Genomic DNA, 27,752 nt, shown 5'->3' with positions numbered 1-27,752 from the left:
ACTGTATTGTGGGTATTGTAGTTTTCCACATGTATATTCCATGAAATAAAAACCCATTGAACTACAAGTACCACAATGCATTGCGCAGATAAACCCGATGGGTGCGGCGTTTTGACAGCAGCAGTCAAAGTCTGACCAGCTCGGTTGACACCGCGAACAACACAACGCGAGGCTCGCTTCTTTGTTCTCTCACGCCGCTGGACTGGGCGTTGTTGCCCGCTTCAAACAATGTCCGACGGTGGTGGGACGGAGGAAAACTCCGGCACCATGGAGGTGTCGGCCGTTCAGACGGTCGCTGATACCTCGGTGCTGCAAAATCACATGAGAAAATTGGTACCGCTGCTCCTGGAAGATGGCGGCGAGGCCCCGGCCAGTTTGGAAGCCGCCCTGGAGGAGAAGAGCGCCGTGGAGCAGATGAAGAAGTTTCTGTCCGATCAACAAGTTCACACCATCCTGGTCGAGAGAACCACTCTCAAAGGTATCGTTGACGTTACATTTAGCGGTCAGCGAGCTGATAACGGAACTAATGCTCGTTTGTCTGTGACGCATTAACGTTACGTTAGTTATAGCTAACAACACTTCTGGTACATTCGCTTGAGAAGTCGTCTCGTACAAAATGGCTTTACACTCAATGTTGTATAATATATTAATATTATATAATATTTGTTCTGTCTTCTCTGGACAATGAGTCTGAAATCTAGTTTGATTGAATGTAAAGCCAACGTGCCATCTTCATCTATCGCATTGTTAAATTGTAATGCAGCTTATCATTTTAAGGCCTGATACTGGTTAATTTAATTCTCTGTTAATGACGATGTTTTTTGTTAAGTGTATTGTGGAATGAATGTACGTTATCTTTTTGTGTTATTGTTGAAATGCAGGTTGTACAAACCACATTTCAGCAGTGCTATTAATAACGGAAGCCCTATTTAAAAAGAACAAGCACCAAAACCATCTCAAATGAATAGATAATGAGTCCTTTGTAAGAATGGCAAGTCATGTTGTGTGCACCCTCCTGGGGGTTTATCATGTGAACCAACTCGTGTCTATGAGCACAAGATCTTTAGTTTTCTCCAGGCAAATTACTCCAGAGCTCTCCCTCCGCTAGGGTTGTTTTATGAGTGCTCCACCTTGATCTCTTGGTACTGCACATGCCCAGTCAGTGACAGCGCCTGTAGGTTTTGGTTTCTATTTTCTTGCACTAAGAATACTGATGCTGCAAAGCAGAGGGTGCAGTTTCTTTTCCTACGAACAATGACCTCACCCGTAAGAAGGGAGGGAACATGGATCAATGTAAGTCAGATTGCACTGTCATCCTAATGGAACATGGTTTATTATACTCTCATAAACTATATTACTGTCTGGCATCCAAATAATGTATTTTTTTTTTACCATAAATGAATCGTTATTTGGTTGGCCTTGAGCAATCAATCCTTCCTGCTTGGTGAATGTTATATTAACAACTTGATTACAGTGTGGAAAATGACTTTCTGATCATTGACTAAGATTATCAGAATATTTTTTTATTTTTCTTGTTCAGATAAGACTTACATTTGATCTTTTCTTCACACAGAGGATGTTGGAGATGAAGGGGAAGAGGAAAAGGAATGCATCACTTATAATATAAGCACTGACATTCACTATGGGTTGAAGTCCAACAGGTAAGCGATGCATCTAATGCACTGAATTACGGCCGTACGATATGAGAAAGATATGCAATGTGCAATAGCGTTGTTGAACATAACAGGATATAATGGAAACACTACTTTCTTTCAAAATAATGTTTAAAAATACAAATAATGAATAACCTTCCCTTCATTTTTTTTTTATTGAACTGGACACGAAATGCACAAATATATAAGTGCACTTTACTAGAGGAACTCTTTCAACTAACTAAAAGTGTTTCACAATGTTTATGCAATGACGACAACAACAATGATATATTATGCAGTCCTACACTGTACAGAGGTCTGCTTTTTCAACTAAGTAATTGCATGTGATTTTATTTATTTATTGCATAGCACTCAGCTTCTACTTGAGTTCTGCTAACTCCCCCCCCCCCAACTCCCCTGCAGCTTGGCGTTGATCAAGAGGGGGATCGTCATTGATGCCGACAAGCCCATCTCGACCCAAATTCGTGTTCTGACTTTGAGTGAGGATTCTCCCTATGAGACACTCCACTCTTTCATCAGCAATGCTGTTGCTCCTTTCTTCAAGTCCTACATTCGTGAGTCTGGCAAGGCTGACAGGTAATCTTCAAAATATATCATATAATTTTTATTTAAAAAAACAACTATCTAGTAAACTGAATCATGAACTCTGTAATTAGTTATAATGCAACATTGATGGAAAATGAATGTGCACTATCATCTGTCCTACCTCTCTAGAGATGGGGATAAGATGGCGCCGTCAGTGGAGAAAAAGATTGCCGAGCTGGAGATGGGCCTTCTCCACTTGCAGCAGAACATCGAGATTCCTGAGATCACCCTGCTCATCCACCCCAACATCACAAATATCGGCAAGCAGTTCTATGAGCGCGGGGAGAAGCCCAAGGTCACTGACTTTGGAGACAAAGTGGAGGACCCAACCTTCCTTAACCAGCTGCAATCTGGAGTCAACCGTTGGATCAGGGAAATCCAAAAGGTAAAGAGGCGTTTCTCTCTTTCGTCTTTAAATTTCACACCATAACGGGTATATGGTAAAATATTTTCTCTTAAACTCACAACTGGGTTTATTTTTCTCCTCCACCCAAACTTTTATCAGGTCACAAAGCTTGATCGTGACCCAGCTTCAGGCACAGCCTTGCAAGAGATCAGTTTTTGGCTGAATCTGGAGAGAGCGCTCAACAGGATCCAGGAGAAGAGAGAGAGCCCCGAGGTTCTGCTTACTTTGGATATCCTCAAACACGGCAAACGGTTCCATGCTACCGTCAGCTTTGATACTGACACTGGTGAGTGACAACCAGTCCAGACCATTTTTATTACTGCCAGTACTTGAATACAGTGTGATTTTAAAGTTTTTACTTTCTCTGCTTCTCGTAGGTCTAAAACAGGCTGTGGAAACTGTCAATGACTACAATCCTCTGATGAAGGACTTCCCTCTCAATGACCTGCTCTCTGCTTCAGAGCTTGATAAGATCCGCCAGGCTCTAATGGCCATTTTCACTCACTTGAAAAAGATAAGGAACACCAAGTACCCTATACAGAGAGCACTGCGTCTCGTGGAGGCCATCTCCAGGGACTTGAGCTCCCAGCTCCTCAAGGTGTTGGGCACCAGAAAGCTCATGCATGTTGCCTATGATGAATTTGAAAAGGTTGGTGTGGCTTGGTCTCAAGCGTAAACTAAAACCTGTTGTAATATCCATTCCCCCCCCCCAGAAGTGCAGTCTTACTTTAACTACTCAAAACATTCAACTTCTTTCTAAATGACCTTTGAACTTCTGCGTGCAGGTCATGGTGGCATGCTTCGAGGTGTTCCAGACCTGGGAGGATGAGTACGAGAAACTGCAGGTTCTTCTGAGAGACATTGTGAAGAGAAAGAGGGAGGAGAACCTGAAGATGGTGTGGCGTCTGAGCCCAGCTCACAGGAAGCTCCAATCCCGTCTCGATCACATGAGACGTTTTAGAAGGCAGCACGAGCAGTTGAGGGCCGTCATCGTCCGTGTGCTGAGGCCTCAGGTAAAACACCATAAGCATCTTTAACGGCCACACTTGAACTGACCAGCATATCTTGCCCTCATTTACATATTTCACGTCCATTTTAATGCTGTTTTCCTGTTAATCCTGACGACATAAGAGTAGCATTTGCATTTGGTTTTCCACATTTTATCCATATAAAACAGGTTTCTGCCCTGCCACAACATGCCCCTGGAGAGACAGTTGAGCCTCAAGATTTGAAGGTAGCTGGAGTTCTCTTTGATGCCGCTGATGCCAATGCGATCGAGGAGGTCAACCTGGCTTATGAGAATGTCAAAGAGGTCGACGGTCTGGATGTGTCCAAGGAAGGCATGGAAGCCTGGGAAGCGGCCATGAAGCGTTATGACGAACGCATCGATCGCGTTGAGACCCGAATCACCGCCCGCCTGCGCGATCAGCTGGGTACCGCCAAGAACGCCAACGAGATGTTCCGCATCTTCTCCCGCTTTAATGCTCTCTTTGTGCGTCCCCACATCCGCGGCGCCATCCGGGAGTACCAGACGCAGCTCATCCAGCGTGTGAAGGATGACATTGAGTCACTGCACGACAAGTTCAAAGTGCAGTACCCTCAGAGCCAGGCCTGTAAGATGAGCCATGTCCGAGACCTGCCGCCTGTGTCTGGCTCCATCATCTGGGCCAAGCAGATCGACCGTCAGCTGACGGCATATATGAAGAGAGTCGAGGATGTTCTGGGCAAAGGCTGGGAGAACCATGTGGAAGGGCTGAAGCTGAAGCAGGATGGAGATAGCTTCAGGGCTAAGCTCAATACTCAAGAGATATTTGATGACTGGGCTCGCAAGGTATGAAGCTGATCATAGACATTATTATAGTGTGGCATCAAGTTTTTGCCTCTGACACTTCTGTTTTCATTATTTTGTCCACTCTTCTACTGTTTTTAAATACGTGTCACTCCTTTTGTTTTGTAAATCAGGTGCAGCAGCGTAACCTTGGTGTGTCCGGCCGCATCTTCACAATTGAGATTACCCGCGCCCGTGGACGTACAGGAAACATGCTCAAGCTTAAAGTCAACTTCCTCCCTGAGATCATCACCTTGTCCAAAGAGGTCCGCAACCTCAAGTGGTTGAGTTTCCGTGTTCCTTTGGCCATCGTCAACAAAGCCCACCAGGCCAACCAGCTGTACCCATTTGCCATCTCTTTGATCGAGAGTGTGCGCACCTACGAGCGCACTTGTGAGAAGGTGGAGGAGAGGTTCTCCATCTCCCTGCTGGTGGCTGGGCTCAAGAAAGAGGTGCAGGCTCTCGTTACTGAAGGCATCACTCTGGTCTGGGAATCCTACAAGCTGGATCCTTATGTTCAGAGGCTGGCTGAGACCGTCTTTAACTTCCAGGAAAAGGTCAGTGTCACTCTAAAATGGTTACACACATACGTACAGACTCTCCTCAGTTGCCTCAAATATATATTTGAATGTGTTTTTTTCCCCTGTGGTTTTCAGGTGGACGACCTCTTACTGATCGAGGAGAAAATTGATCTTGAGGTTCGCTCTTTGGAGACTTGCATGTTCGAGAACAAGACCTTCTCTGAAATCCTCAACCGAGTCCAGAAGGCTGTGGACGACCTCAATCTCCACTCCTATTCCAACCTGCCCATCTGGGTCAACAAGCTGGACATTGAGGTTGGCACCGAAAATGCAATACAAGGATTATTTGTTCTTCTTGTTCAGTTAGATTGCGACTGTTTTGAATTGGAAGGGAAATACTGAACACTTAAACTGTTCCACTCTTTTTCTTTCTACATATGGTTTGTCTAAATCTTTAAAATAAGTATATTTTCTTTTTCAAAGATTGAACGTATCCTGGGAGTTCGTCTGCAGGCGGGCCTTAAGGCCTGGACCCAGGTCCTCCGTGGCCACATAGAGGACAGAGCTGATGTAGATATGGACACAGAGGCTCCACAAGTGAGCCAAAAACCTGGAGGGGAGCCCAAGATCAAGGTAGCCATTGTGACTGTAGTGACTCTATGTTGTATTTCTTTGAAATTTTGGGAAACCTGGGATTCCTGAACACGGCTCCCTCTTATGACAAAATATTGTGTTGTTTTCTCGTCTCAGAATGTTGTCCACGAGCTGAGGATTACTAACCAGGTGATCTACCTGAACCCGCCGATTGAAGACTGTCGCTACAAACTCTACCAGGAGATGTTTGCCTGGAAGATGGTCATCCTTTCTCTGCCCAGGATCCAGAGCCAGAGATACCAGGTAGAGACGTTTGACGAGTAGGGCGGTGATTCCCACTGCGGAGAGCATGATAAAAAAATCATGCCTAATTGTCTGTGGTTTATAAACATCAGAGGGACAAGCCACTTTGAACAAAGTATCTACCAAACATAGAATAAGTTTCAACTATGATATATAGAAGGACATATGCATCTTATTGTGCTTGTGCTTCCCCACCAGGTGGGAGTCCACTACGAGCTGTCAGAGGAGGAGAAGTTGTACAGAAATGCCCTGACCAGGATGCCGGACGGCCCTGCAGCGCTGGAGGAGGCCTACAATGCTGTCGAAGACATTGTGAATGAGGTGGAGCAGTATGTCAAGGTAAGAGACCTTTACAGTGTGTTATCATACTCAAGTTTTATTTCTGATAGTTAGGCTTGAAAGAAATGAAACGACAAATAACTGTGTCCGTACTTGTATAGCAGGACGTATATGTTTGCATAATGCACACTGTCATGTACATTAGTTTGTGGTCATCCATCTCTTTTCTTTGCCCCCTCCGTCCAGGTGTGGCTGCAGTACCAGTGCTTGTGGGACATGCAAGCTGAGAACATCTACAACCGACTGGGTGAAGACCTCACCAAGTGGCAGGCCTTGCTGGTCCAGATCCGCAAAGCACGTGGAACCTTTGATAACGCAGAGACCCGGAAAGAGTTTGGACCTGTGGTCATCGACTATGGCAAGGTAATAATGATTGACAGTTAATGATGCTTAATTTTAAAATTATTTCTTGAGCAACCATCTCTTGGATTTTAAACCCAATGTTTTCAATTATTTAGAGAACCATGATGCCTGTTCTTATACAAACCTGCTTATTTGTGCACATTTGTTTCATGATAATTCAATGTTCTTATACAATGTCACAAAGATACTCCTTTTGTATGTCAATGGGCTTTTTATTAAATGTTCTTTCTTTGTGTGCCTGCCAACAGGTTCAGTCCAAGGTGAACTTGAAGTACGACTCCTGGCACAAAGAGGTGCTCAGCAAGTTTGGCCAGATGCTTGGCCAGAACATGCAGGACTTCCATTCCCAGATCTCCAAGGTAACACAAAATATTCATATAAAATGTCTTTTGACCAGCTTAGTAACGTATATTTCCTAAAGACACTGATCGAATGATCATTCTCTGAAATATCTTCTTTTTTTCTCATCACCTTTTTTATTTTTCTGTTTCCTCAAAAGTCCCGTCAAGAACTGGAGCAACATTCCGTGGACACAGCCAGCACCTCAGATGCTGTCAACTTCATAACCTTCGTCCAGACATTGAAGCGCAAGATTAAACAGTTTGAGAAAAATGTGGACGTAAGTCCTCAAAAAACATTCAGTGTCCTTCCCTTTCCTCATTTGTATCACTGCATGCTCCAAGAAATATATAGTGTGGGTTCTCATCAGATTCTCACTTCTTTTACTTGTAGTTGTTCCGTAATGGACAGCGTTTGCTGGAGAAGCAGAGATTCCAGTTCCCTCCATCTTGGCTCTACATCGACAACATCGAAGGTGAATGGGGGGCCTTCAGTGACATTATGAAGCGCAAGGATACTGCTATCCAGCAGCAGGTGGTCAACCTGCAAATGAAGATCGTCCAGGAGGACAAAGCTGTGGAAAACCGCACTACTGACCTGCTCACTGACTGGGAGAAGACCAAACCAGTTGCTGTAAGAGATATTAGATCTTCTTATCACATTTGAAATGCAATACATCGTTTTGTACTAACTGCAGCTGTTGAAGCATCGGCTCTAGTGTCGGAAGTAATTCATGAAATCTTTTTTTAATTGGCTTTTTTTAATGTCTTACTGATGATGTGTTTCAACAGGGTAACCTGCGTCCAGAGGAGGCTCTTCAGTCTTTGACGATCTACGAGGGCAACTTTGGCCGTCTGAAGGTTGAGCGGGAGAAGTGCGCCCGAGCCAAAGAAGCCCTGGAGCTCACTGATACGGGCCTGCTCAGTGGCAGTGAAGAGAGGGTGCAGGTAATGCCAGCAAACATTAAAATAAAAGCATTTAAAAACACTAATCAAAGACAAAGTAACAGGCAGTCTAATATTTTCCTTTTGGCCTTTTTTCTTTCTCTGTGGCCACTTGTAGGTGGCACTAGAGGAGCTGCATGACCTGAAGGAAGTTTGGTCCGAGCTGGGAAAGGTCTGGGAGCAGATAGACCAGATGAAAGAGCAGCCCTGGGTGTCTGTACAGCCTCGTAAGGTAACAAATCCACAATAATGGTTCAGATCATGGAATCTCTGCTGTTCTTTTGAGAAATTATGAGAATATAACTCTTCTGTTGGTTGTGTTTTGTAGCTTCGTCAGACTCTGGATGGTCTTCTGAACCAGCTAAAAAACTTCCAAGCAAGACTGAGACAGTACGCTTCCTACGAGTTTGTCCAGAGGCTGCTTAAAGGATACATGAAGGTCATTTTCTTCCCACGAGGCACACATTTTAACTTGCATTTAAATGTGAACAATGTGTTACTAAATGGTCTACCGATTCCTTTTCTCACCAGGTTAACATGTTGGTGATCGAGTTGAAATCGGAGGCTCTGAAGGAACGCCACTGGAAGCAGCTGATGAAGCGTTTGCATGTAAACTGGGTGCCGTCAGAGTTGACCCTGGGACTCATCTGGGATGTGGATCTGCAGAAGAACGAGATGGTGGTGAAGGACGTTCTCCTGGTAGCTCAAGGAGAGATGGCTCTGGAGGAGTTCCTCAAACAGGTGAAGAGAGAGGTCCCTGAAGATATATAGATATGTGATGTGCATAGGGGACAACTGGCAGGATTTAAAATATTTATTGTTATTTAATCTATGATTATAAAATTACTCTGGTTTGTAGTCCTACTCATCATTTTGTGTTTTTTGGTCCTCAGATCCGTGAGGTGTGGAACTCGTATGAGCTCGACCTGGTGAACTACCAGAACAAGTGTCGTCTGATAAGAGGCTGGGATGACCTCTTCAACAAGGTCAAAGAACATATAAATAGTGTATCTGCCATGAAGTTGTCTCCATACTACAAGGTAAACCGAATTACTTTACGATTACATTTAGACAACACTTAGAGATTTTACAAATATATGTATATCTCATTTTTTTTCATGCTCATCTACTTTTTTTTCCTCCCAGGTTTTTGAAGAAGATGCCCTGAGTTGGGAGGACAAGCTGAATCGCATCATGGCTCTGTTTGACGTTTGGATTGACGTCCAGCGTCGCTGGGTCTATCTGGAGGGCATCTTCACCGGCAGCGCTGACATCAAACATCTGCTCCCTGTAGAAACCCAAAGATTCCACAGGTAAATAAAGTACCCTTAATTCATTTAAAATTAATTATTTATTGAAACTAGAATTGACTAATATGTCTTTTTTCCCCACAGTATCAGCACAGAGTTCTTGGCACTGATGAAGAAGGTGTCAAAGTCTCCTTTAGTGATGGATGTGCTGAACATACAGGGAGTGCAGAGGTCACTGGAGCGACTGGCTGACCTTCTGGGAAAAATCCAGAAAGCTCTCGGAGAATACCTGGAGAGGGAGAGATCTTCATTCCCCAGGTAAGACGACGATAGGGGATGACGGTACGACGCATTGTTGTCAATGTGTATTATAAACGCATTATTATCGCGATTGTCTTATTTCTAAGCATTTAGAAACGGTTTAATTTCTTCATACATTCATTTATTAACCATCCTTAATTGATATATCGCACATTTTCTTTCCAGGTTCTACTTTGTGGGAGACGAGGACCTGCTTGAGATCATTGGCAACAGCAAGAATGTGCCCAAGCTGCAGAAGCACTTCAAGAAGATGTTCGCGGGTGTTTCGAGCATCCTGCTCAATGAAGATAACACAGTGGTGCTGGGAATCTCCTCCCGCGAGGGGGAGGAGATTCTCTACAAGACACCGGTCTCCATTACGGACCACCCCAAGATCAATGAGTGGCTGACGCTGGTGGAGAAGGAGATGAGGGTGACACTGGCCAAACTCTTAGCTGAGTCCGTCACAGAGGTCACAGCTTTCAACAAGGGCACAGCCATTGACCTGAGCCAGTACATGACATGGATTGATAGTTACCAGGTTTGTATTGAGAGCATGTATTCTACACGACATCAGTTATACAACATAATGTCATTTCACTGAATCGGTTTCCTCTCTTCACAGGCCCAGCTGGTGGTCCTGTCCACTCAGATTGCCTGGTCTGAGAACGTTGAGTTTGCCTTGACCACCATCTCGGGTGGCGGGGACATGAATCTCATGCATGGAGTGCTGTCCAATGTGCAGGCCACCCTCAACGTGTTGGCCGACACCGTTCTGCTGGAGCAGCCGACATTGCGCCGGAGGAAACTCGAGCACCTGGTTAGAGGCCATTTTCTTTCATAACATGTTTTAAAGAATGTTGTCACATGAAAAGTGCGTCTGAAATCCCTCTTCTTCGGCTCTCTCTCAGATCACCGAGCTGGTGCACCAACGTGATGTGACGAGGAATCTGATCAAGATCAAGATCGACAACCCAAAGTCCTTCGAGTGGCTCAGCCAGATGCGCTTCTATTTTGACCCCAAGCAGACGGATGTCCTGCAGCAGCTGTCCATTCAGATGGCCAATGCCAAGTTCAACTATGGCTTTGAGTACCTGGGTGTCCAGGACAAGCTCGTCCAGACCCCTCTCACAGATCGCTGCTATCTCACCATGACTCAGGCTCTGGAGGCCCGCCTTGGAGGGTCACCATTTGGTACAGAAGCTGTTTTTGTACCCATAAGAATTTGATATTAGGATAGTAAAGATTTTTTTTTTTTTAAACGTCAACTTTATTGTATTTGTCCTCCATCTAGGTCCTGCTGGCACAGGAAAGACTGAGTCAGTGAAAGCTCTTGGTCACCAGCTGGGCCGCTTTGTCCTGGTCTTCAACTGTGATGAGACATTTGACTTCCAGGTACATAGCTGCACACATTCTTTGATCTTAGGCTTTAAAAATAAATAAATATAACAACACACATTGGGAGATCGGTGAACTGTTTGCATATCACGTGATTATAAGGATTTAGCTGCTAATTATATTGCTCATTTAACTTATGTTGTCGTCTTTTTTTTAGGCCATGGGTCGAATCTTTGTGGGTCTGTGCCAAGTGGGAGCATGGGGCTGCTTCGACGAGTTCAATCGTCTGGAGGAGAGAATGCTTTCTGCCGTCTCCCAGCAGATCCAGTACATCCAGGTGGCCTTGAGGGAGCACAGCAAGCCCAACAGAGACAGGAGTATGTGTAACATTTGTGGAAACTTGGGTCTCATGAAAATAAAGGAGTCTTTTTAAAGAGACTATCCAGATTACATTCAGTATTATGAGCTCTTATTGCCAAGAAAGATTAAATATCATATATTTCATCTTACTAAGATTAAAGAAAATTCATATTGGGACAGAAAAGCAGTGTATCACCAGTTTTGTAATCTTCCATGAGAACTGCATTGTAAATATATGCACATCTGTCATCCCTTAGGTGTGCCAGTCACCACAGAGCTCCTGAACAAGCAGGTGAAGGTGAGCCCAGACATGGCCATCTTCATCACCATGAACCCTGGCTACGCCGGCCGATCCAACCTGCCTGACAATCTGAAGAAGCTGTTCCGCAGTTTGGCCATGACCAAGCCGGACCGTCAGCTTATCTCACAGGTCATGCTCTACTCTCAAGGTTTCCGCACTGCTGAGGTCCTCGCCAAGAAGATTGTGCCCTTTTTCAAGTATGTACTGAAGAAGCATAGATAAAGAGAATTTGACAGGTCTTCACTTTTCAAAATTCATCTTACGATCTCTCTTTGCGTCTTATTTGCTTTTAGGTTTATATTGTGAAGCACTTTTGTAACTTTGTTTTGAAAGGTGCTATATAAATGAAATGGTTCTTATTATTCCAGGTTGTGCGATGAGCAGCTGTCGTCCCAGAGTCACTACGATTTTGGCCTCCGAGCTCTCAAGAGTGTGCTGATCAGTGCTGGAAATGTCAAGCGTGATCGAATCCAGAAGATCAAAAGGGAGAAGCTGGAGCGCGGAGAGGTGGTTGATGAGAATGACATCGCCGAGAATCTTCCCGAACAGGAGGTATAGATATTACACATTGTAGGACTTGAAGTGACGTTTCTGTTTTGTCAATTTGCAACAACAATTTTTTTTGTTATCATACAGCTAGAAAGTTAAGAGGCTCAAACGGTTATTTCACTGTTTGTCTTGTTACTGTAGATCATGATCCAGAGCGTGTGTGAGACCATGGTTCCTAAGCTGGTGGCGGAAGACATCCCTCTTCTGTTCAGCCTGCTGGCGGATGTCTTCCCTGGAGTCCAGTACACGGGTGGAGAGATGACGGCTCTGAGGGAGGAGCTGAAGAAAGTCTGCGCGGAGATGTACCTCACTTATGGAGACGGTGACGATGTGGGCAGCATGTGGGTGGAGAAGGTATGTACTTCAATTTAGTCAACATGCATCTTCTTTTATGTGCCCAGAAATAATAAGTTATACAGCCATGCCATCTTCTAGAGACGGACGCCTCAACAGGACTACGGCTAGATCCCTGCATGACGGCAGTATTTTTTACATCCTCTTCCAGGTGCTCCAGCTATTCCAGATCACACAAATCAACCACGGTTTGATGATGGTGGGGCCCTCCGGTAGTGGGAAGTCTATGGCATGGAGGGTGCTGCTCAAGGCTCTGGAGAGGGTGGAGGGAATTGAGGGTGTAGCCCACATTATTGACCCCAAGGCCATCAGCAAGGACCACCTGTATGGAACCCTGGACCCCAACACCCGTGAATGGACCGATGGCTTGTTCACACATATCCTCAGAAAGTGAGTTTCATTTGCGAATGGGCAGAAATCCACTCGGCTCATCTCTATCTTGTAATAGGACTAAATATTTTTTCCTTCAATTTCAGAATCATTGATAATGTTCGAGGTGAACTGCAAAAGCGTCAGTGGATTATCTTCGATGGTGATGTTGACCCTGAGTGGGTTGAAAATCTCAACTCGGTACTGGATGACAACAAGATGCTCACCCTGCCCAACGGCGAGCGTCTCAGCTTGCCACCAAATGTAAGAGCACAGATCCTCAAACCTTTTCTGTTTTTATTCGAGTCTAAACTGGTGCAAGCGTCCTGTATTGACCGGCAATGTCTCCCTCTCTCTCTCCAGGTGCGCATAATGTTTGAAGTACAGAACCTGAAGTATGCCACCCTGGCCACCGTGTCTCGCTGCGGTATGGTCTGGTTCAGTGAGGATGTCCTGAGCACCGACATGATCTTCAACCACTTCCTGGCTCGCATTCGCAGCATCCCATTGGACGAGGGAGAGGATGAAGCTCAGCGCCAAAGGAAGGGCATAGAAGACGAGGATGAGACCGCATCACCTATGTTACAGGTAAAAAAAGAAAAGGGGGGGAAAAAGCACGACCCTTTTTAAAAGATGAAGATGACGGCGTTCATTCAAGAAGAATAGTTGATGACTATTCTTCTTTTACTGATGTAATGTTCATGTTCTGCTCTAGATTCAGCGTGATGCTGCAGCTGTCCTGCAGCCTTACTTAACCTCTACAGGCCTGGTGATCAAGGCCTTGGAGCATGCCTCCAAGTTGGAGCACATCATGGACTTCACCCGTCTGCGCTGCTTGGGCTCCCTGTTCTCAATGCTGCACCAGGCCTGCCGTAATGTGGCGCTCTACAACAACAACCATCCTGACTTCCCCATGCCCAATGAACAGTTGGAGAGATACATGCAGGTAATTCTGTTTTCTGCTCTCCATATAACTGAAAGAAGTATACAAGAAGTAAACCTGTTCTTCAAGCTGATACATTTTGTTTCATTGTCTCTATCCAGAGGTATTTGATCTACGCTGTGCTGTGGTCCTTTTCTGGGGACGGACGATTGAAGATGAGGACCGACCTTGGAGAATATATCCGTCGCATCACCACCATACCACTCCCCTCTGCTCCCAACGTCCCCATCATTGACTACGAGGTATAGCCTCTTTCTGTTCGTACAGATATCGGTTCTTCTCGAGTAAACTTCAAAGAAAATGTCTGATTCTTCGTGCCTCCCTACAAGTCATTGAAAGCAAACAGAAACGACAGCAGGCTTGTAATTTCAGAAAAACAATTGCATTGGATTCTTTGTATTGTGCAGGTGTGTATCTCTGGTGAATGGCAGTCCTGGCAGGGCAAGGTGCCCCAGATTGAGGTGGAGACCCACAAAGTGGCATCCCCTGATGTCGTGGTTCCCACATTGGACACTGTTCGCCACGAGGCTCTGCTTTACACGTGGCTGGCAGAGCACAAACCTCTGGTGCTGTGTGGACCTCCCGGCTCTGGAAAGACGATGACCCTGTTCAGCGCCCTCAGAGCCTTGCCCGATATGGAGGTGAGAGACTGGATGAATATGAATTATAGCTCATTAAAATTACTTCAAAGGATAATACGATGTAGTCCTTTTACATCCATTCATTTGACCAGAAAGCTCTTGTATACACTTAAAATGTATATTAGAGTGTAAAGTTAGGATAATATTTAGTAATTTCCAAATGTTTTTCCTATTCTCTGCAAGGTGGTGGGTCTGAACTTCTCCAGTGCCACCACCCCAGAGCTGCTGCTGAAGACCTTCGATCATTACTGCGAGTACCGCCGTACCCCCAACGGTGTGGTCCTCTCCCCGGTCCAGCTGGGCAAGTGGCTGGTGTTGTTCTGTGATGAGATCAATCTTCCAGACATGGACAAGTACGGCACCCAGAGAGTCATCTCTTTCATCAGACAGGTATGATTCATCGTTTACAAACTGATGTTTTATTTTCCCTTCTGTGCATTTTGCAGCAACATGCAGGTGTGCAAACTGAAATCGTTGCAGCATCACGTTTGGTATCCCTTGTATGTTAAATGCTGTGGTGTTTTTCTTTGCAGATGGTGGAACATGGAGGTTTCTACCGCACCTCAGACCAGACTTGGGTCAAATTGGAGAGGATCCAGTTTGTCGGAGCCTGTAATCCGCCCACTGACCCTGGCAGAAAGCCTCTCACGCACAGGTGCGGTAACCAGAATGATTCGAACAATAATATAGCTGATGCCACGATTAACAGAAAAACGAATGAAATAAGAATGATTCTTCTAAAGAGTAATGTTCCGTATGGCAGCCCTAACGGTGGTCACGTGTGCCGTCTCTAGGTTCCTGCGCCATGTTCCTGTGGTGTACGTGGACTATCCAGGCCCAGCCTCTCTCACCCAGATTTATGGAACCTTCAACCGTGCCATGCTGCGCCTCATCCCCTCTCTGCGTACCTATGCTGAGCCTCTGACTGCTGCTATGGTTGAATTTTACAACATGTCTCAGGTAAAGAAGATCACTAAATATAAGGGTCATAGGAAACTAGTGTTCAAACAAAAGATAAAACGATCGTGTTTCAGTCCTTTCGTTCATACTATTCTATGTTTGCATGTCTTTAATCCATCCCTTTGTCCTCTCAGGAACGGTTCACCCAGGACACCCAACCTCACTACATCTACTCTCCCAGAGAGATGACCCGCTGGGTGAGAGGTATCTTCGAGGCCCTGCGGCCACTTGAGACTTTGCCTGTGGAGGGACTCATCCGCATCTGGGCCCATGAAGGTCTCCGTCTCTTCCAGGACAGGTGAGTGAGAGGCTGAAGAATAGGAAATTATTATCTATTCTGATCGTGTTTGAAGGAAATCGCAGTACATTTGTTAGATTTGAACAGTATAGTGTAGAGTATATTTGTATGATCATGTCTCGATATGGTCTGCTTAAGCTGATAAACTGCCACCTAAGAAATGCTCAGGTATTTTAAGGATGCTAATTTGCTAAATTTGAAGATGATCCTAATCTTAAAACCTTTTTCCAGGCTTGTCGATGCTGACGAAAGAAGGTGGACGGATGAAAACATCGACGTGGTCGCTCTCAAACACTTCCCCAACATTGAAAGGGAGAAGGCTCTCAACCGGCCTATCCTCTACAGCAACTGGCTCTCCAAGGTAACCCAGAGACGGGTTGACTATGATATTCCTGCTTTTGTAATGATGCTGAAATGTTGATAACTGACCTAAAGCCTTAAGCTACTCGGTTCAAATGGAAATCTTAAGTGCTTGTTTGTGAATGCAGGACTACATCCCAGTGGAGCAGGAGGAGCTGAGGGACTACGTGAAGGCCCGTCTGAAGGTGTTCTACGAAGAGGAGCTGGACGTCCCTCTGGTGCTGTTCAACGAGGTGCTGGACCACGTCCTCAGAATTGACCGGTGAGTAACAGGGCGTCCAACAAAAAGTCAGCGCTGCCAGTTGGGATGCAGTGTCATGAAAGTAACGGGCAAAAATAAACGTGTTTTTTTTAAATAATTGGAAGGACATTTTATTGTTAATTGTAACATTTGATTTTCCCCTCCAGAATCTTCCGTCAGCCTCAGGGCCATCTCCTGTTGATCGGTGTGAGTGGAGCAGGAAAGACGACTCTGTCTCGCTTCGTAGCCTGGATGAACGGCCTTAGTGTGTACCAGATCAAGGTTGGTACAACGCAGGCAATTGTAGTGATAATGCGCCAAATATCTTCCTCTCTGTATTTAATTTGATTTCTGCACGCGTGTTTACAGGTACACAGGAAATATACCGGAGAGGACTTTGATGAGGACCTGCGTACAGTGCTGCGTCGGTCAGGATGCAAAAACGAGAAGATGGCCTTCATCATGGATGAGTCCAATGTGTTGGATTCTGGTTTCCTTGAGAGAATGAACACACTGCTGGCCAACGGAGAGGTACGTTTAGCTCTTGCTGCCATAATGATCAATGACAACACTGTCTTTAGATAAAATATTGATTATAGTTGTGCTCACCTAATTTTCTAGTTCCTGACTTGTTACCGTTGCCTGATCTTCTTAGGTTCCTGGGCTGTTCGAGGGAGATGAGTATGCCACCTTGATGACACAATGTAAGGAGGGAGCCCAGAAAGAAGGCCTGATGCTCGACACTCACGAGGAGCTGTATAAATGGTTCACCAGCCAGGTTATCAGGAACCTCCATGTTGTTTTTACCATGAACCCTTCGTCAGAGGGCCTGAAGGACAGAGCTGCCACATCTCCTGCCCTCTTCAACAGGTACCGAGACCCGTGAAGTATTCATTACAACGTTGAAATTACATGACTTTTTTTACTCGACTATATATTTTTTTAATTAGGTGTGTGCTGAACTGGTTCGGAGACTGGTCCACAGAGGCCCTTTACCAGGTCGGGAAGGAGTTCACCAGCAAGCTGGATCTGGAGAAACCAAACTACAAGGTGCCAGACTACATGCCCGTTATCTATGACAAAATGCCCCAGCCGCCATCTCACCGCGAGGCTATCGTCAATGCCTGTGTGTTTGTACACACGACCCTTCACCAGGTAGGAACTCTTCCAAGTTTGCAGTTGTGGTGAATGAGGCGATCGCGTGGTCAACGGCATATGTGGCTTTTGCGTACACAGGCTAACAACCGTCTGGCTAAGCGAGGTGGCCACACGATGGCCATCACTCCTCGCCACTACCTGGACTTCATCAACCAGTATGCCAACCTGTTCAACGAGAAGCGCAGCGAGCTGGAGGAGCAGCAGATGCACCTTAACGTCGGCCTCCGCAAAATCAAGGAGACTGTAGATCAGGTAAAGTAATTCTAGATGTTAATCAATAGCCAACTAATCTTCACAACCTGAGAAGACTGGTGTGATGTTGGTGTGTGCTGGTCAGCTGCTGCTCTTGTCTGACTCCCCGCTTGTACGTGCGCCTCCTCCTCAAGGTGGAGGAGCTTCGTCGTGACCTGAGAATCAAGAGCCAAGAGTTGGAGGCAAAGAACGCTGCTGCCAACGACAAGCTGAAGAAGATGGTCAAAGACCAGCAGGAGGCGGAAAAGAAAAAGGTACACGGGAAGGAATTCAGCACTTAGATCACTTAAAGAAAATATAAAATCACAATCTCAATTGCTTCATCTTTTGATTAAACAATAAATTGCACTTGTTGTCCAGTGGATCTTGTTCATTTAGATTGAATTAGACTAAACTATGTTGTTGTTGTTGTGATTCCAGGTGATGAGCCAGGAGATCCAGGAGTCTGTGTACAAGCAGCAGGAGGTGATCAAGCACAAACAACTGAGTGTCAAAGAGGACTTGGACCAAGTGGAGCCGGCTGTTATTGAATCTCAGAATGGTACAGTGGTATATTTACTCACAGCTGTCTTTAGAGTGCGTTTCAGTTGTTGTCACAGAATAAGTACAACCTGTGACACGAGGATGGATTGTCATACAGTAGAACTATATATATGCTCTACAATACATGCTATACTCCTGTTTTACTTGACTTTGCCTTGGTTTTCAAGCTCTGGCAAACAGAAGATATTTTCAGATTGTTAACTTTCATGATTTTTGAAGCGTAAATGCAACTTCCATATTCAAAAGGCTAAATTTGGGTTAAAAACGAACGACTCCACGTCACAAGACTTCACGGCATCACCACTAAGCTGAAGGCAGACTAGTCCGCGTGATGATGTTTAATATTCCTTCATCGTTTGTTAGCAACGGCGTTGGTTTTTTTAAAGCTTCAATATTCTAGTTTATAACGTAACCCAAAATGTTAAAATCTCTTATGTTTTTGTTAACCACAGACCTTATTTTAAACGTATAACCAAAAACCCATTAAAATAACCCATTGACTGAGACGAGGGAACTGGAAGTTCAAATCTGCAAACTTATTTCCAGGTTTTTGGACTCATTCCTGCAGCACTGAAATACAATGCTATGAAATACTCACTTACTTGATCTTTACCTGCATCCTCACTGCCCCTTCCTTGTCATAATCCACGATCCTTGTTCACCTGACACTGTTAGCCGTTAAGTCCATTAAGAAGCAGCACCTGGTGGAGGTGCGTTCGATGGCCAATCCACCTGCCGCCGTGAAGCTGGCCCTCGAGTCCATCTGCCTGCTCCTGGGAGAGAGCACGACCGACTGGAAGCAGATCCGTTCAATCATCATGAGGGAGAACTTCATCCCCACGATTGTTAACTTCGAAGCTGATGACATCAGGTGAAATAATAAAGAATGTATTGTGCAATTGTTCACTAAAGCTCTCTCCCTCTCCCTCTGCTTCCCTCTTACTTTTCAACCCCTGAGTCTGTTTCTTTTGCCCTCTCTGCTCCCCCTTTCCCTCTTCTCTTTACTACTTATTTCTTTCATACACATTCCTCTTTCCACCTCACTAGCGGTGAGTTCTATTAAGCGCCATCACCTAGTAGAAGTGCGGGCTATGACCAATCCTCCAGCTGCAGTCAAGCTGGCCCTGGAGTCTATCTGCCTTTTGCTGGGCGAGGAGACCAATGACTGGAAAAAAATAAGACAAGTTATTATCAGGGACACTTTCATCAGCAGCATAGTCAACTTTTCCTCTGAGGAAATGAGGTACCGGCGTCAGAACGTCCGTCTAGTCTTTAATGGAAGCACTAATTACTTCAATCAGTATATTAATCAAGTGGCACCTGTGATCAGAATTTGATTTGAGGTTTCTTATCGGTTGATTTTGCTGAACGGTTGAAGTCATGATTTTGCACTTCTCCCAGATGAGATGATAGAAATTGCCCCCCCTTCTCCACCTCAAACCAAACTCAAATGATTCTGCGCAATATATAATTTCCTGTGATTCATGATCATCGTTCCACACTTTCACATCGAAGTATTCGACTGCTATATTCTAACTTCTTGGACTGTTTACATTTTATTCAGTGACGCCATCCGTGAGAAGATGAAGAAGAACTACATGTCCAACCCAAGCTTCAACTATGACCAAGTGAACAGGGCATCTCTGGCCTGTGGCCCGATGGTGAAATGGGCGATTGCTCAAGTAAGGAAGCCAACGATATGGAAATGAATTTTAAAAAAAGTAAAAGATATTTTTTAATGTATACCACGTTCTGCCACTCCCCTAGCTTAATTACGCCGACATGCTGAAGCGTGTGGAGCCTCTGCGTAATGAACTGCAGAAGCTCGAGGATGATGCCTCTGACAACCAGAAGAGGGCAGAAGAGGTAGAGCAGATGATCAGAGACCTGGAGGCTAGCATCGCCCGCTACAAGGAGGAGTATGCCGTCCTCATCTCAGAGGCCCAGGCCATCAAGGCTGACCTGGCTGCTGTCCAGGCCAAGGTAACTGAACCCTCTCTCCCTTTTTTTCTTTTTTTTCTTTTAATATCCAGTTTTAACTGTCATTTTTCTGAACTCGTGCTCTCGCCTTCCAGGTGAATCGCAGCACAGCCCTGCTGAAGAGTCTGTCAGCTGAAAGGGACCGCTGGGAGAAGACCAGTGAGACCTTCAAGAACCAGATGTCCACCATCGCTGGAGACTGCCTGCTCTCTGCAGCTTTCATTTCCTATGCCGGCTACTTTGAACAACAGATGAGGCAGAACTTGTTCACGACGTGGTCTCACCACCTGCAGCAGGCCAACATTCAGGTAGTTAATGCTCTGATTCACAAGTCCATTTATGAACATCACACCTACAAGTCCTAGTCTTACTCGCATAACCAATATGTAAAGTATGTGTAAACTTAAATACATCAAATGCCCCCCCCCCAGTTCCGTACTGATATAGCCAGAACTGAGTACCTGTCCAACGCTGACGAGAGGCTACGCTGGCAAGCCAACTCTCTCCCAGCTGATGACCTCTGCACTGAGAACGCCATCATGCTCAAGAGGTTCAACAGGTCAGTGTCTTTCTCTTCTCCTGGCAGTGTTTTCAGGTTGTGTTACTGTGTAGAATAATAAGCATTCCTGATCATTAATTAGCCTTGATGCGATTTCACTTCCTGCGTTTATCTATTCGATACAATCCCCTTCTCTAGGTACCCGCTGATCATCGATCCATCGGGCCAAGCAACAGAGTTCATAATGAACGAGTACAAAGACCGCAAAATCACCAGAACCAGTTTCCTGGATGATGCTTTCAGGAAGAACCTGGAGAGCGCCCTGCGTTTCGGAAACCCACTGTTGGTCCAGGTATGAACGGTCACTTCCGTGCCAATATTTAGTTGTCATGGTCCAAGGCCTAAATATTCATCACGGATTTGGTTATTTAGAATAATGTATTTTTTGTTGTCTTTTTCAGGATGTAGAAAGTTACGACCCTATCCTAAACCCGGTGCTGAACAGAGAGGTGCGCAGGACTGGAGGGCGTGTCCTCATCACCCTGGGAGACCAAGACATTGATCTGTCACCTTCCTTTGTCATCTTCCTTTCCACGCGAGACCCAACGGTGTGTAGATTCATCCACTAACTTTGTCTATCGTGAAGAAGAAAGAAAATGCTTTTGCGAAATGGAGCATTTGCCTTATTAGACTGATTCTACGAGGAAGTTAATCGTCGTCGTGTGGTGTTTCTTGTCTGCGCAGGTCGAGTTCCCACCAGACTTGTGTTCTCGTGTTTCATTTGTCAACTTCACTGTGACGCGCAGCAGCCTCCAGAGCCAGTGTCTCAACGAGGTCCTGAAGGCCGAGAGGCCCGATGTGGATGAGAAACGCTCCGACCTCCTCAAACTGCAGGGTGAGACAGAAGATGTGCCAACACGATGTCAGGGCACAGCTGGGGATGACGAGCACTGACGGGGATGCACGATGAAGAGTTCAGTGAAACGATACAGCCGACCAACCACTGTTCCTCCGTCTCTTGTAGGAGAGTTCCAGCTGCGTCTGCGTCAGCTGGAGAAATCCCTGCTGCAGGCCCTCAATGAGGTTAAAGGACGTATCCTCGATGATGACACCATCATCACCACGCTGGAGAACTTGAAGAAGGAGGCAGCTGAGGTAACCAGGAAGGTGGAGGAAACGGATATCGTCATGGCGGAAGTGGAGGCCGTGTCGCAGCAATATCTGTCTCTGTCCTCCGCCTGCAGCAGCATCTACTTCACCCTGGAGTCTCTCAACCAGGTCTGCACACATCTAACTTGCTCTTTCACCCACTCCTTTTTCTTGTTTTTCGTATTAAGACTTTTTTCTTAAATCTAAACACGCATCCACACTAAGATATGCTGCCTAATACTTGTATACGACCTTTTAAGAAACTAATCTTGTTTGTATCTCGCTCCAGATGCACTTCCTGTATCAGTACTCTCTTCACTTTTTCCTGGATACCTACCACACGGTGCTGTATGAGAATTCCAACCTCAAGAACATCAGTGACCATACACAGAGACTCGATGTCATCACGAAGGACCTCTTCCAGGTTTGAACCACGCATTTTGAAAACAAGAGACGCCTTTTCTTTCGTAGTATGATTGTAACGGACTCAATTTGTCAATTTTTTTTTTAAATTTAGGTGGTGTTCAACCGCACAGCCAGAGGTATGCTGCACAATGACCACATCACTTTTGCCATGCTGCTGGCTAAGATTAGCATTAAAGGCATTACTAGGTAAGACGCCTCAACGACGCAACAAGTGGTAGTATCTCATAAAAACAAGGTTCCTCAGTGATCTCAATCTCAATGGTTTCGGTCCATCTCTTTCCAGTGAGCCCTCATATGATGCCGAGTTCCAGCACTTCCTTCGTGGTAAGGAGATCGTTCTGACCGGCATGTCGCTGCCCAAAGTGAAGGGTCTCGGCACCGAGCAGAGCGAGGCCATGGTCCGCCTCAGCCGCCTGCCGGCATTCAGCGACTTGGTGGAAAATGTTCAGGCTGATGAGGCGAGTTGTTGAACTATCTGTTTAACAAGCATACTTCTAAATAACTTTTCTACGACAGCCTCAGTGATCATTATTGTTTTCTTTTGTTTCTTCAGCAATTCTTCATGTGGCTTGAGAGCAACACTCCAGATCTGGCTGTTCCTTATATGTGGTCAGAGGAGAAGCCGTCCAGTGAGTATAGAGCTTTGTGTTCTGATGCATGAACATGAACTTTAAGGCGAAATTGATTGAGTTATTTATTAAATATATATCTTCTGCTCTGCCCTTCCCTCTACACCTCTGTTGTTCAGCTCCCATTGGCCAGACAGTGCACCAGCTGTTGCTGATTCAGGCCTTCCGCCCCGACCGTCTGCTGGCCATGTCGCACATTTTTGTCTCGAAGGTGCTGGGAGAGACCTTCGTGAACATCATCGAACAGCCGCTGGACCTGGCTAACATCGTGGATAACGAGGTAGGACCATATATCTCCTCGATAACCTTCTCCCCAGAGGCGTTTGTCGGTGTTTTGCGGCTGACTTTCCGTCTCTTGTGTGCGTAGGTGAAGCCCAGCACGCCTGTGCTGATGTGTTCTGTCCCGGGTTATGATGCCAGCGGCCTGGTGAGAGACCTGGCTGCTGAGGAGAACAAGCAGATCACCTCCATCTCAATTGGTAAGAAGGAAGGAATGAGTATTGACAAACAGGAGATCCTGAAGTCAAACATTTGGTTATATTGATATTGTTGGTAAATGTCGTCTCTCACTGTCCACAGGTTCGGCCGAGGGCTTCAATAAGGCAGACAGAGACATCAACACTGCTATCAAGTCTGGCAGGTGGGTAATGTGTATTTTCTTTGTGCGTACACTTTGTTTTGTTGTCTTGGTATCCTGACTGTTTTCATCCTGCAGGTGGGTAATGTTGGAGAATGTCCACTTGGCCCCCGGATGGCTGATGCAGCTGGAAAAGAAGCTCCACTCCATGCAGCCTCATGCCAGCTTCAGGCTTTTCCTGACAATGGAGATCAACCCCAAGGTGAACCACATCACATGTCATAACCTTTACTATGAAGCAGTGAGGAAATGATCATCCTTTTTGTCTTTTCACCCCTAAAACCTCGTGACTGTGATTTCCCACCAGGTTCCGGTGAATCTGCTCCGTGCCGGTCGTATCTTTGTGTTCGAGCCTCCTCCCGGTGTCAAGGCCAACATGCTCAGAACCTTCAGCAGCATCCCTGTGGCTCGCATGTGCAAGGTCACTTAATCCAGACCTGCCAATGCATACACTCACAAAGCTTAATCATTACCGCCAATGCTGTCTGCACACGTACTAACATCCCCCCCCTCATGTTTCTCCAGGCGCCCAACGAGCGAGCTCGTCTCTACTTCCTGCTGGCTTGGTTCCATGCAGTCATCCAGGAACGTCTGCGCTACGCCCCACTGGGCTGGTCCAAGAAATACGAGTTTGGAGAGTCTGACCTGCGCTCTGCCTGTGACACCATCGACACCTGGCTGGACGACACTGCTAAGGTGGGAGATCATTTCACGAATCGTACAAAGTCCTTTAAAGGTGTCTGCATGAGAATGATTTGTTGCAATATAAATGCATGTGTTAAAGATATGACAACCATGTCACATGTTGCCTCCCCCATCCCCCACACACACACACAGGGTCGTCAAAACATTGCACCAGACAAGATCCCCTGGACGGCTCTGAAAACCCTGATGGCCCAATCCATCTATGGCGGCCGCATCGACAACGAGTTTGACCAGCGGCTGCTCAACAGCTTCATGGATCGCATCTTCACCAAGCAAAGCTTCGACAGCGAGTTCAAGCTGGCGCACAAGGTCGACGGGCACAACGACATCAAAATGCCCGACGGCATTCGGTGAGTCGCGGCTTTTGAAAAAACTAAATCACTTTGGTTCATTGATATCAAAAGGATGTTTTATAATCATTTTGAAATATGTTTCTTATGTCACAGGCGTGAGGAGTTCATGCACTGGGTCGAGATGCTTCCCGACACTCAGACTCCAGCTTGGCTCGGTTTGCCTAGCAATGCCGAGAACGTGTTGCTCACCACTCAGGGTACGCCACAGCCTCTTGTCTTCGTCACCTGAGCTCTATTGTTCTTCCTCAGTAACGGGACCTCGACACATCCTGCTTCTTCTTGCTCGGTCAACTCATTCAGAGTCCAGAGTCTACCTGCTTTGTCAGATTTGATTTCCACACGCCAAGCTTCCACAATCCCAGCTGCCAAAGAATCCACATCTTAGACCACCTCCCACACTTCCCCGTCTTTCTTCAACCTCCATTCCTACCCCTTAGATTCTCAGTCAGTCAAGAATGTGGTTCATTTAACCATTTGGGAACTGTTGAATGTTAAATTGTATGGAAATATTGCCTGAAGCCCTTAAGTCTAGTCCTTATGTGTTTGTCTGTCTGGCACAACTCTTTTATTAACACACCCTCAAGGTAAAGCGGTCTGTGTTTTGGTTCCACTATTAACTTCTTCTCCCCCTACCTCCCATCATGGCCTTGTCTTCAACCTCCCTCCCTTCCTCCCTCCGGCTGCTCAGGTACTGACATGATGGCTAAGATGCTGAAAATGCAGATGTTGGAGGATGAGGATGACCTTGCCTACGAGACGGAGGTCAAGCAGAGCACTTCGTCTGAAGCCCAGCCCGCCTGGATGAGGACGCTCCACACCACCGCCTGCAACTGGCTGCAGCTCATGCCCCAGACAGTCAATCCACTCAAACGCACAGTGGAGAACATCAAGGTACCGGCAGAAGAATGAGGAACGGTGGTGGTTGGCAAGCAGACTTCCGGAGAAAGACATGTAATGTCTTCTGTACAACATCCATGACCATTTACGTTATGTCGAGCAGTTTATTTTATATCACCTCGAGGCATCATGTTTTTGGGTCGTCCATTCCCCTAAACGCAATATCTCAGGAACGCCACTCAAGTCTCAGGAATTACGTGCACAAACTGATCCAAATTAGGCACAAACATCCACTTGGACTGGAGAATGAGCTGATTCGAGTTTGGCGGTCAAAGGTCGTTGTGACCTCACAAAACCATCACTCAAGAGTTGATATGTTAATTGTGAAAGGGATATAAAATGATAGCATTTTGGACCGACTTGGATGTGAACGGCAGCATACAACCACAAGGCGGTAATTCTTGGTTGTTTTATGACTTAATTTAGAATTTAAGACTCATGAGCTGAAATTAAATAAACTAAAACGGGTTTAAATGACAGCAGATGAATATGTACCCTATTTTCGTTGCGTCCTTCTGTATTTGATTAAATGTTTTTGTCAAAACACACAAACATCAGGACCCACTGTTCCGGTTCTTCGAGCGCGAGGTGAAGATGGGCGGCAAGATGCTGCAGGAGGTCCGTCAGGACCTGGCCGACGTGGTGCAGGTGTGCGAAGGCAAGAAGAAGCAGACCAACGACCTGCGCACACTCATCAGCGAGCTTGTTAAAGGTAAAATCTTACTCTTTCACCCATTGTTTGTTCATTTTTAACTTTGTACTGCACACCTGACCACCAAGATGTCTTTAAACCGATTTATATTTTGAGGAATCAAGCCGGTTTTGTTTTCCTTGCTTCCCAGGCATCCTCCCTAACGGCTGGTGCCGGTACACAGTTCCAGCCGACATGACTGTGATCCAGTGGGTGACGGACTTCAGTGAGCGAATCAAACAGCTGCAGCACATCTCCCAGGGTTCCGCCAGTGGGGGTGCAAAGGAACTGAAGGTACTTTTTCTGTTTTGTGTAGAGCATCAAACGAGCTGTACCTAACGAGTATGTTAGAATCCTTGAACAATGACAAAGCCACTCGGTGCTAGAATGACTTCCTCCTTCCTTCTCCAGAACATCCATGTGTGCATCGGCAGCCTGTTTGCGCCAGAGGCTTACATCACCGCGACGCGCCAGTATGTGGCCCAGGCAAACAGCTGGTCTCTGGAAGAGCTGTGTCTGGAGGTCAACGTCACCAGCGCACAGGGCGCCGCACTGGACGCCTGCAGCTTCGGCATCAAAGGTCAGACGAGCAGGGTCGCGCTAATTCTGTAGCGACCGAGACGAATACTCACACGACTTGACAATGTGAATCCAGGCGATTTGTCACCGATGGAACTCTGTGATCTCATATGTATTTGTAAAATGTAGTTCGCAGGTTCTAACGTGGAACATGCTCCCCGTTTCTCTCAGGTCTGACACTGCAGGGAGCTACCTGTGCCAACAACAAGCTCTCTCTGTCCACCGCCATCTCCACCGAGCTGCCTCTCACTCAGCTCCGCTGGCTCAAGCAAGACAACGCCGAGAAGAGACACATGGTGCGAACATCTATACACGATGGATAAAACGAGTCATCTTCTACAAGCGGTCTCTACAGGATATGATGTTGGCAGTCTCCTCACATTGGTCTTTTGTCCTTGCAGGTGACTCTTCCCGTGTACCTGAACTTCACCAGGTCCGACCTCATCTTCACGGTCGACTTTGACATCGCCAACAAGGAAGACCCACAATGCTTCTTCGAGCGTGGCGTTGCCGTCCTCTGCACCGAGTAGATGACACCGCGGTCCTTCCTGAAGACCAACCACACACACTCGCTTAGTCATTGCTTATTAACAACCATTTAAGAAGTAGTTTGTAGCCCGTTGCATTCCAATATAAAACGTAGTTGTCGACATTCACGGAGCAGTAATTAACTCGCTGCCATTCTTAGTGTTTTCGGAAAGTGTTGAAGGTTGAGAGAATGTTGTTAGATGGAGGAGAGGATGAAATGTGGAAAAGGAAAAGTTGTAAGTTTTTTATGAAGGAAACTGTTTTTAGATTGAATAAAGCCCGTTGGAATGAAATTAACTGCAACAATGGTTTCAGAGTGGTGTTTCATGAAGACATTACGTTGGGAGCTCGGACCTTTTGCTCTGCTCTAATAGATAGTGGACAAGAGACAATAGAACTTTTCAATGAAGTATTTGTTAATGGTCCTTTTTGTTAAATATTTTTTGCACTAATTACACGTCACTCACCCTTAAAGCAAAGCTACTATGACTCCCACCCTGCAGACGCCTCAATCAAACAACTTAATCATCATCGTGCTCCAGCAAGTGAGCCTTTCGGCAAGTGCAG

At 45.9% G+C, this 27,752-nt stretch overlaps 1 protein-coding gene across 1 annotated transcript; it reads left to right on the top strand.

Moving 5' to 3' along the window:
* The first annotated feature begins 142 nt into the window (after positions 1-142).
* dync1h1 (dynein, cytoplasmic 1, heavy chain 1) lies at positions 143-27,216 on the top strand. The gene is made up of 78 exons (XM_056425592.1): positions 143-478; positions 1,574-1,661; positions 2,076-2,249; positions 2,388-2,643; positions 2,764-2,950; positions 3,042-3,313; positions 3,450-3,677; positions 3,842-4,495; positions 4,627-5,049; positions 5,149-5,328; positions 5,497-5,646; positions 5,764-5,910; positions 6,109-6,249; positions 6,436-6,612; positions 6,861-6,971; positions 7,112-7,231; positions 7,345-7,584; positions 7,743-7,898; positions 8,014-8,127; positions 8,224-8,334; positions 8,427-8,636; positions 8,789-8,935; positions 9,042-9,208; positions 9,290-9,463; positions 9,632-9,986; positions 10,071-10,265; positions 10,357-10,639; positions 10,740-10,840; positions 11,001-11,160; positions 11,401-11,641; positions 11,813-11,996; positions 12,135-12,347; positions 12,499-12,737; positions 12,824-12,980; positions 13,080-13,304; positions 13,432-13,662; positions 13,761-13,901; positions 14,067-14,300; positions 14,484-14,690; positions 14,834-14,955; positions 15,095-15,260; positions 15,395-15,558; positions 15,790-15,919; positions 16,047-16,180; positions 16,327-16,441; positions 16,529-16,690; positions 16,815-17,029; positions 17,110-17,314; positions 17,396-17,569; positions 17,704-17,823; positions 17,990-18,110; positions 18,788-18,983; positions 19,677-19,794; positions 19,880-20,095; positions 20,188-20,400; positions 20,524-20,651; positions 20,790-20,943; positions 21,053-21,199; positions 21,336-21,486; positions 21,616-21,869; positions 22,030-22,164; positions 22,258-22,352; positions 22,450-22,624; positions 22,720-22,795; positions 22,915-23,075; positions 23,163-23,274; positions 23,375-23,435; positions 23,511-23,634; positions 23,740-23,853; positions 23,958-24,128; positions 24,270-24,487; positions 24,584-24,687; positions 25,179-25,381; positions 25,946-26,099; positions 26,230-26,372; positions 26,490-26,658; positions 26,829-26,953; positions 27,059-27,216. The coding sequence occupies exons 1-78, from the start codon at positions 229-231 to the stop codon at positions 27,185-27,187; spliced, it is 13,917 nt and encodes a 4,638-aa protein (XP_056281567.1). The 5' UTR covers positions 143-228; the 3' UTR covers positions 27,188-27,216.
* The last annotated feature ends 536 nt before the right edge of the window (positions 27,217-27,752 follow it).

This window comes from Pseudoliparis swirei, chromosome 11, assembly GCF_029220125.1.
Source record: "Pseudoliparis swirei isolate HS2019 ecotype Mariana Trench chromosome 11, NWPU_hadal_v1, whole genome shotgun sequence".
NCBI lineage: Eukaryota > Metazoa > Chordata > Actinopteri > Perciformes > Liparidae > Pseudoliparis > Pseudoliparis swirei.
This window is presented reverse-complemented; position numbering and strand designations above follow the sequence as displayed.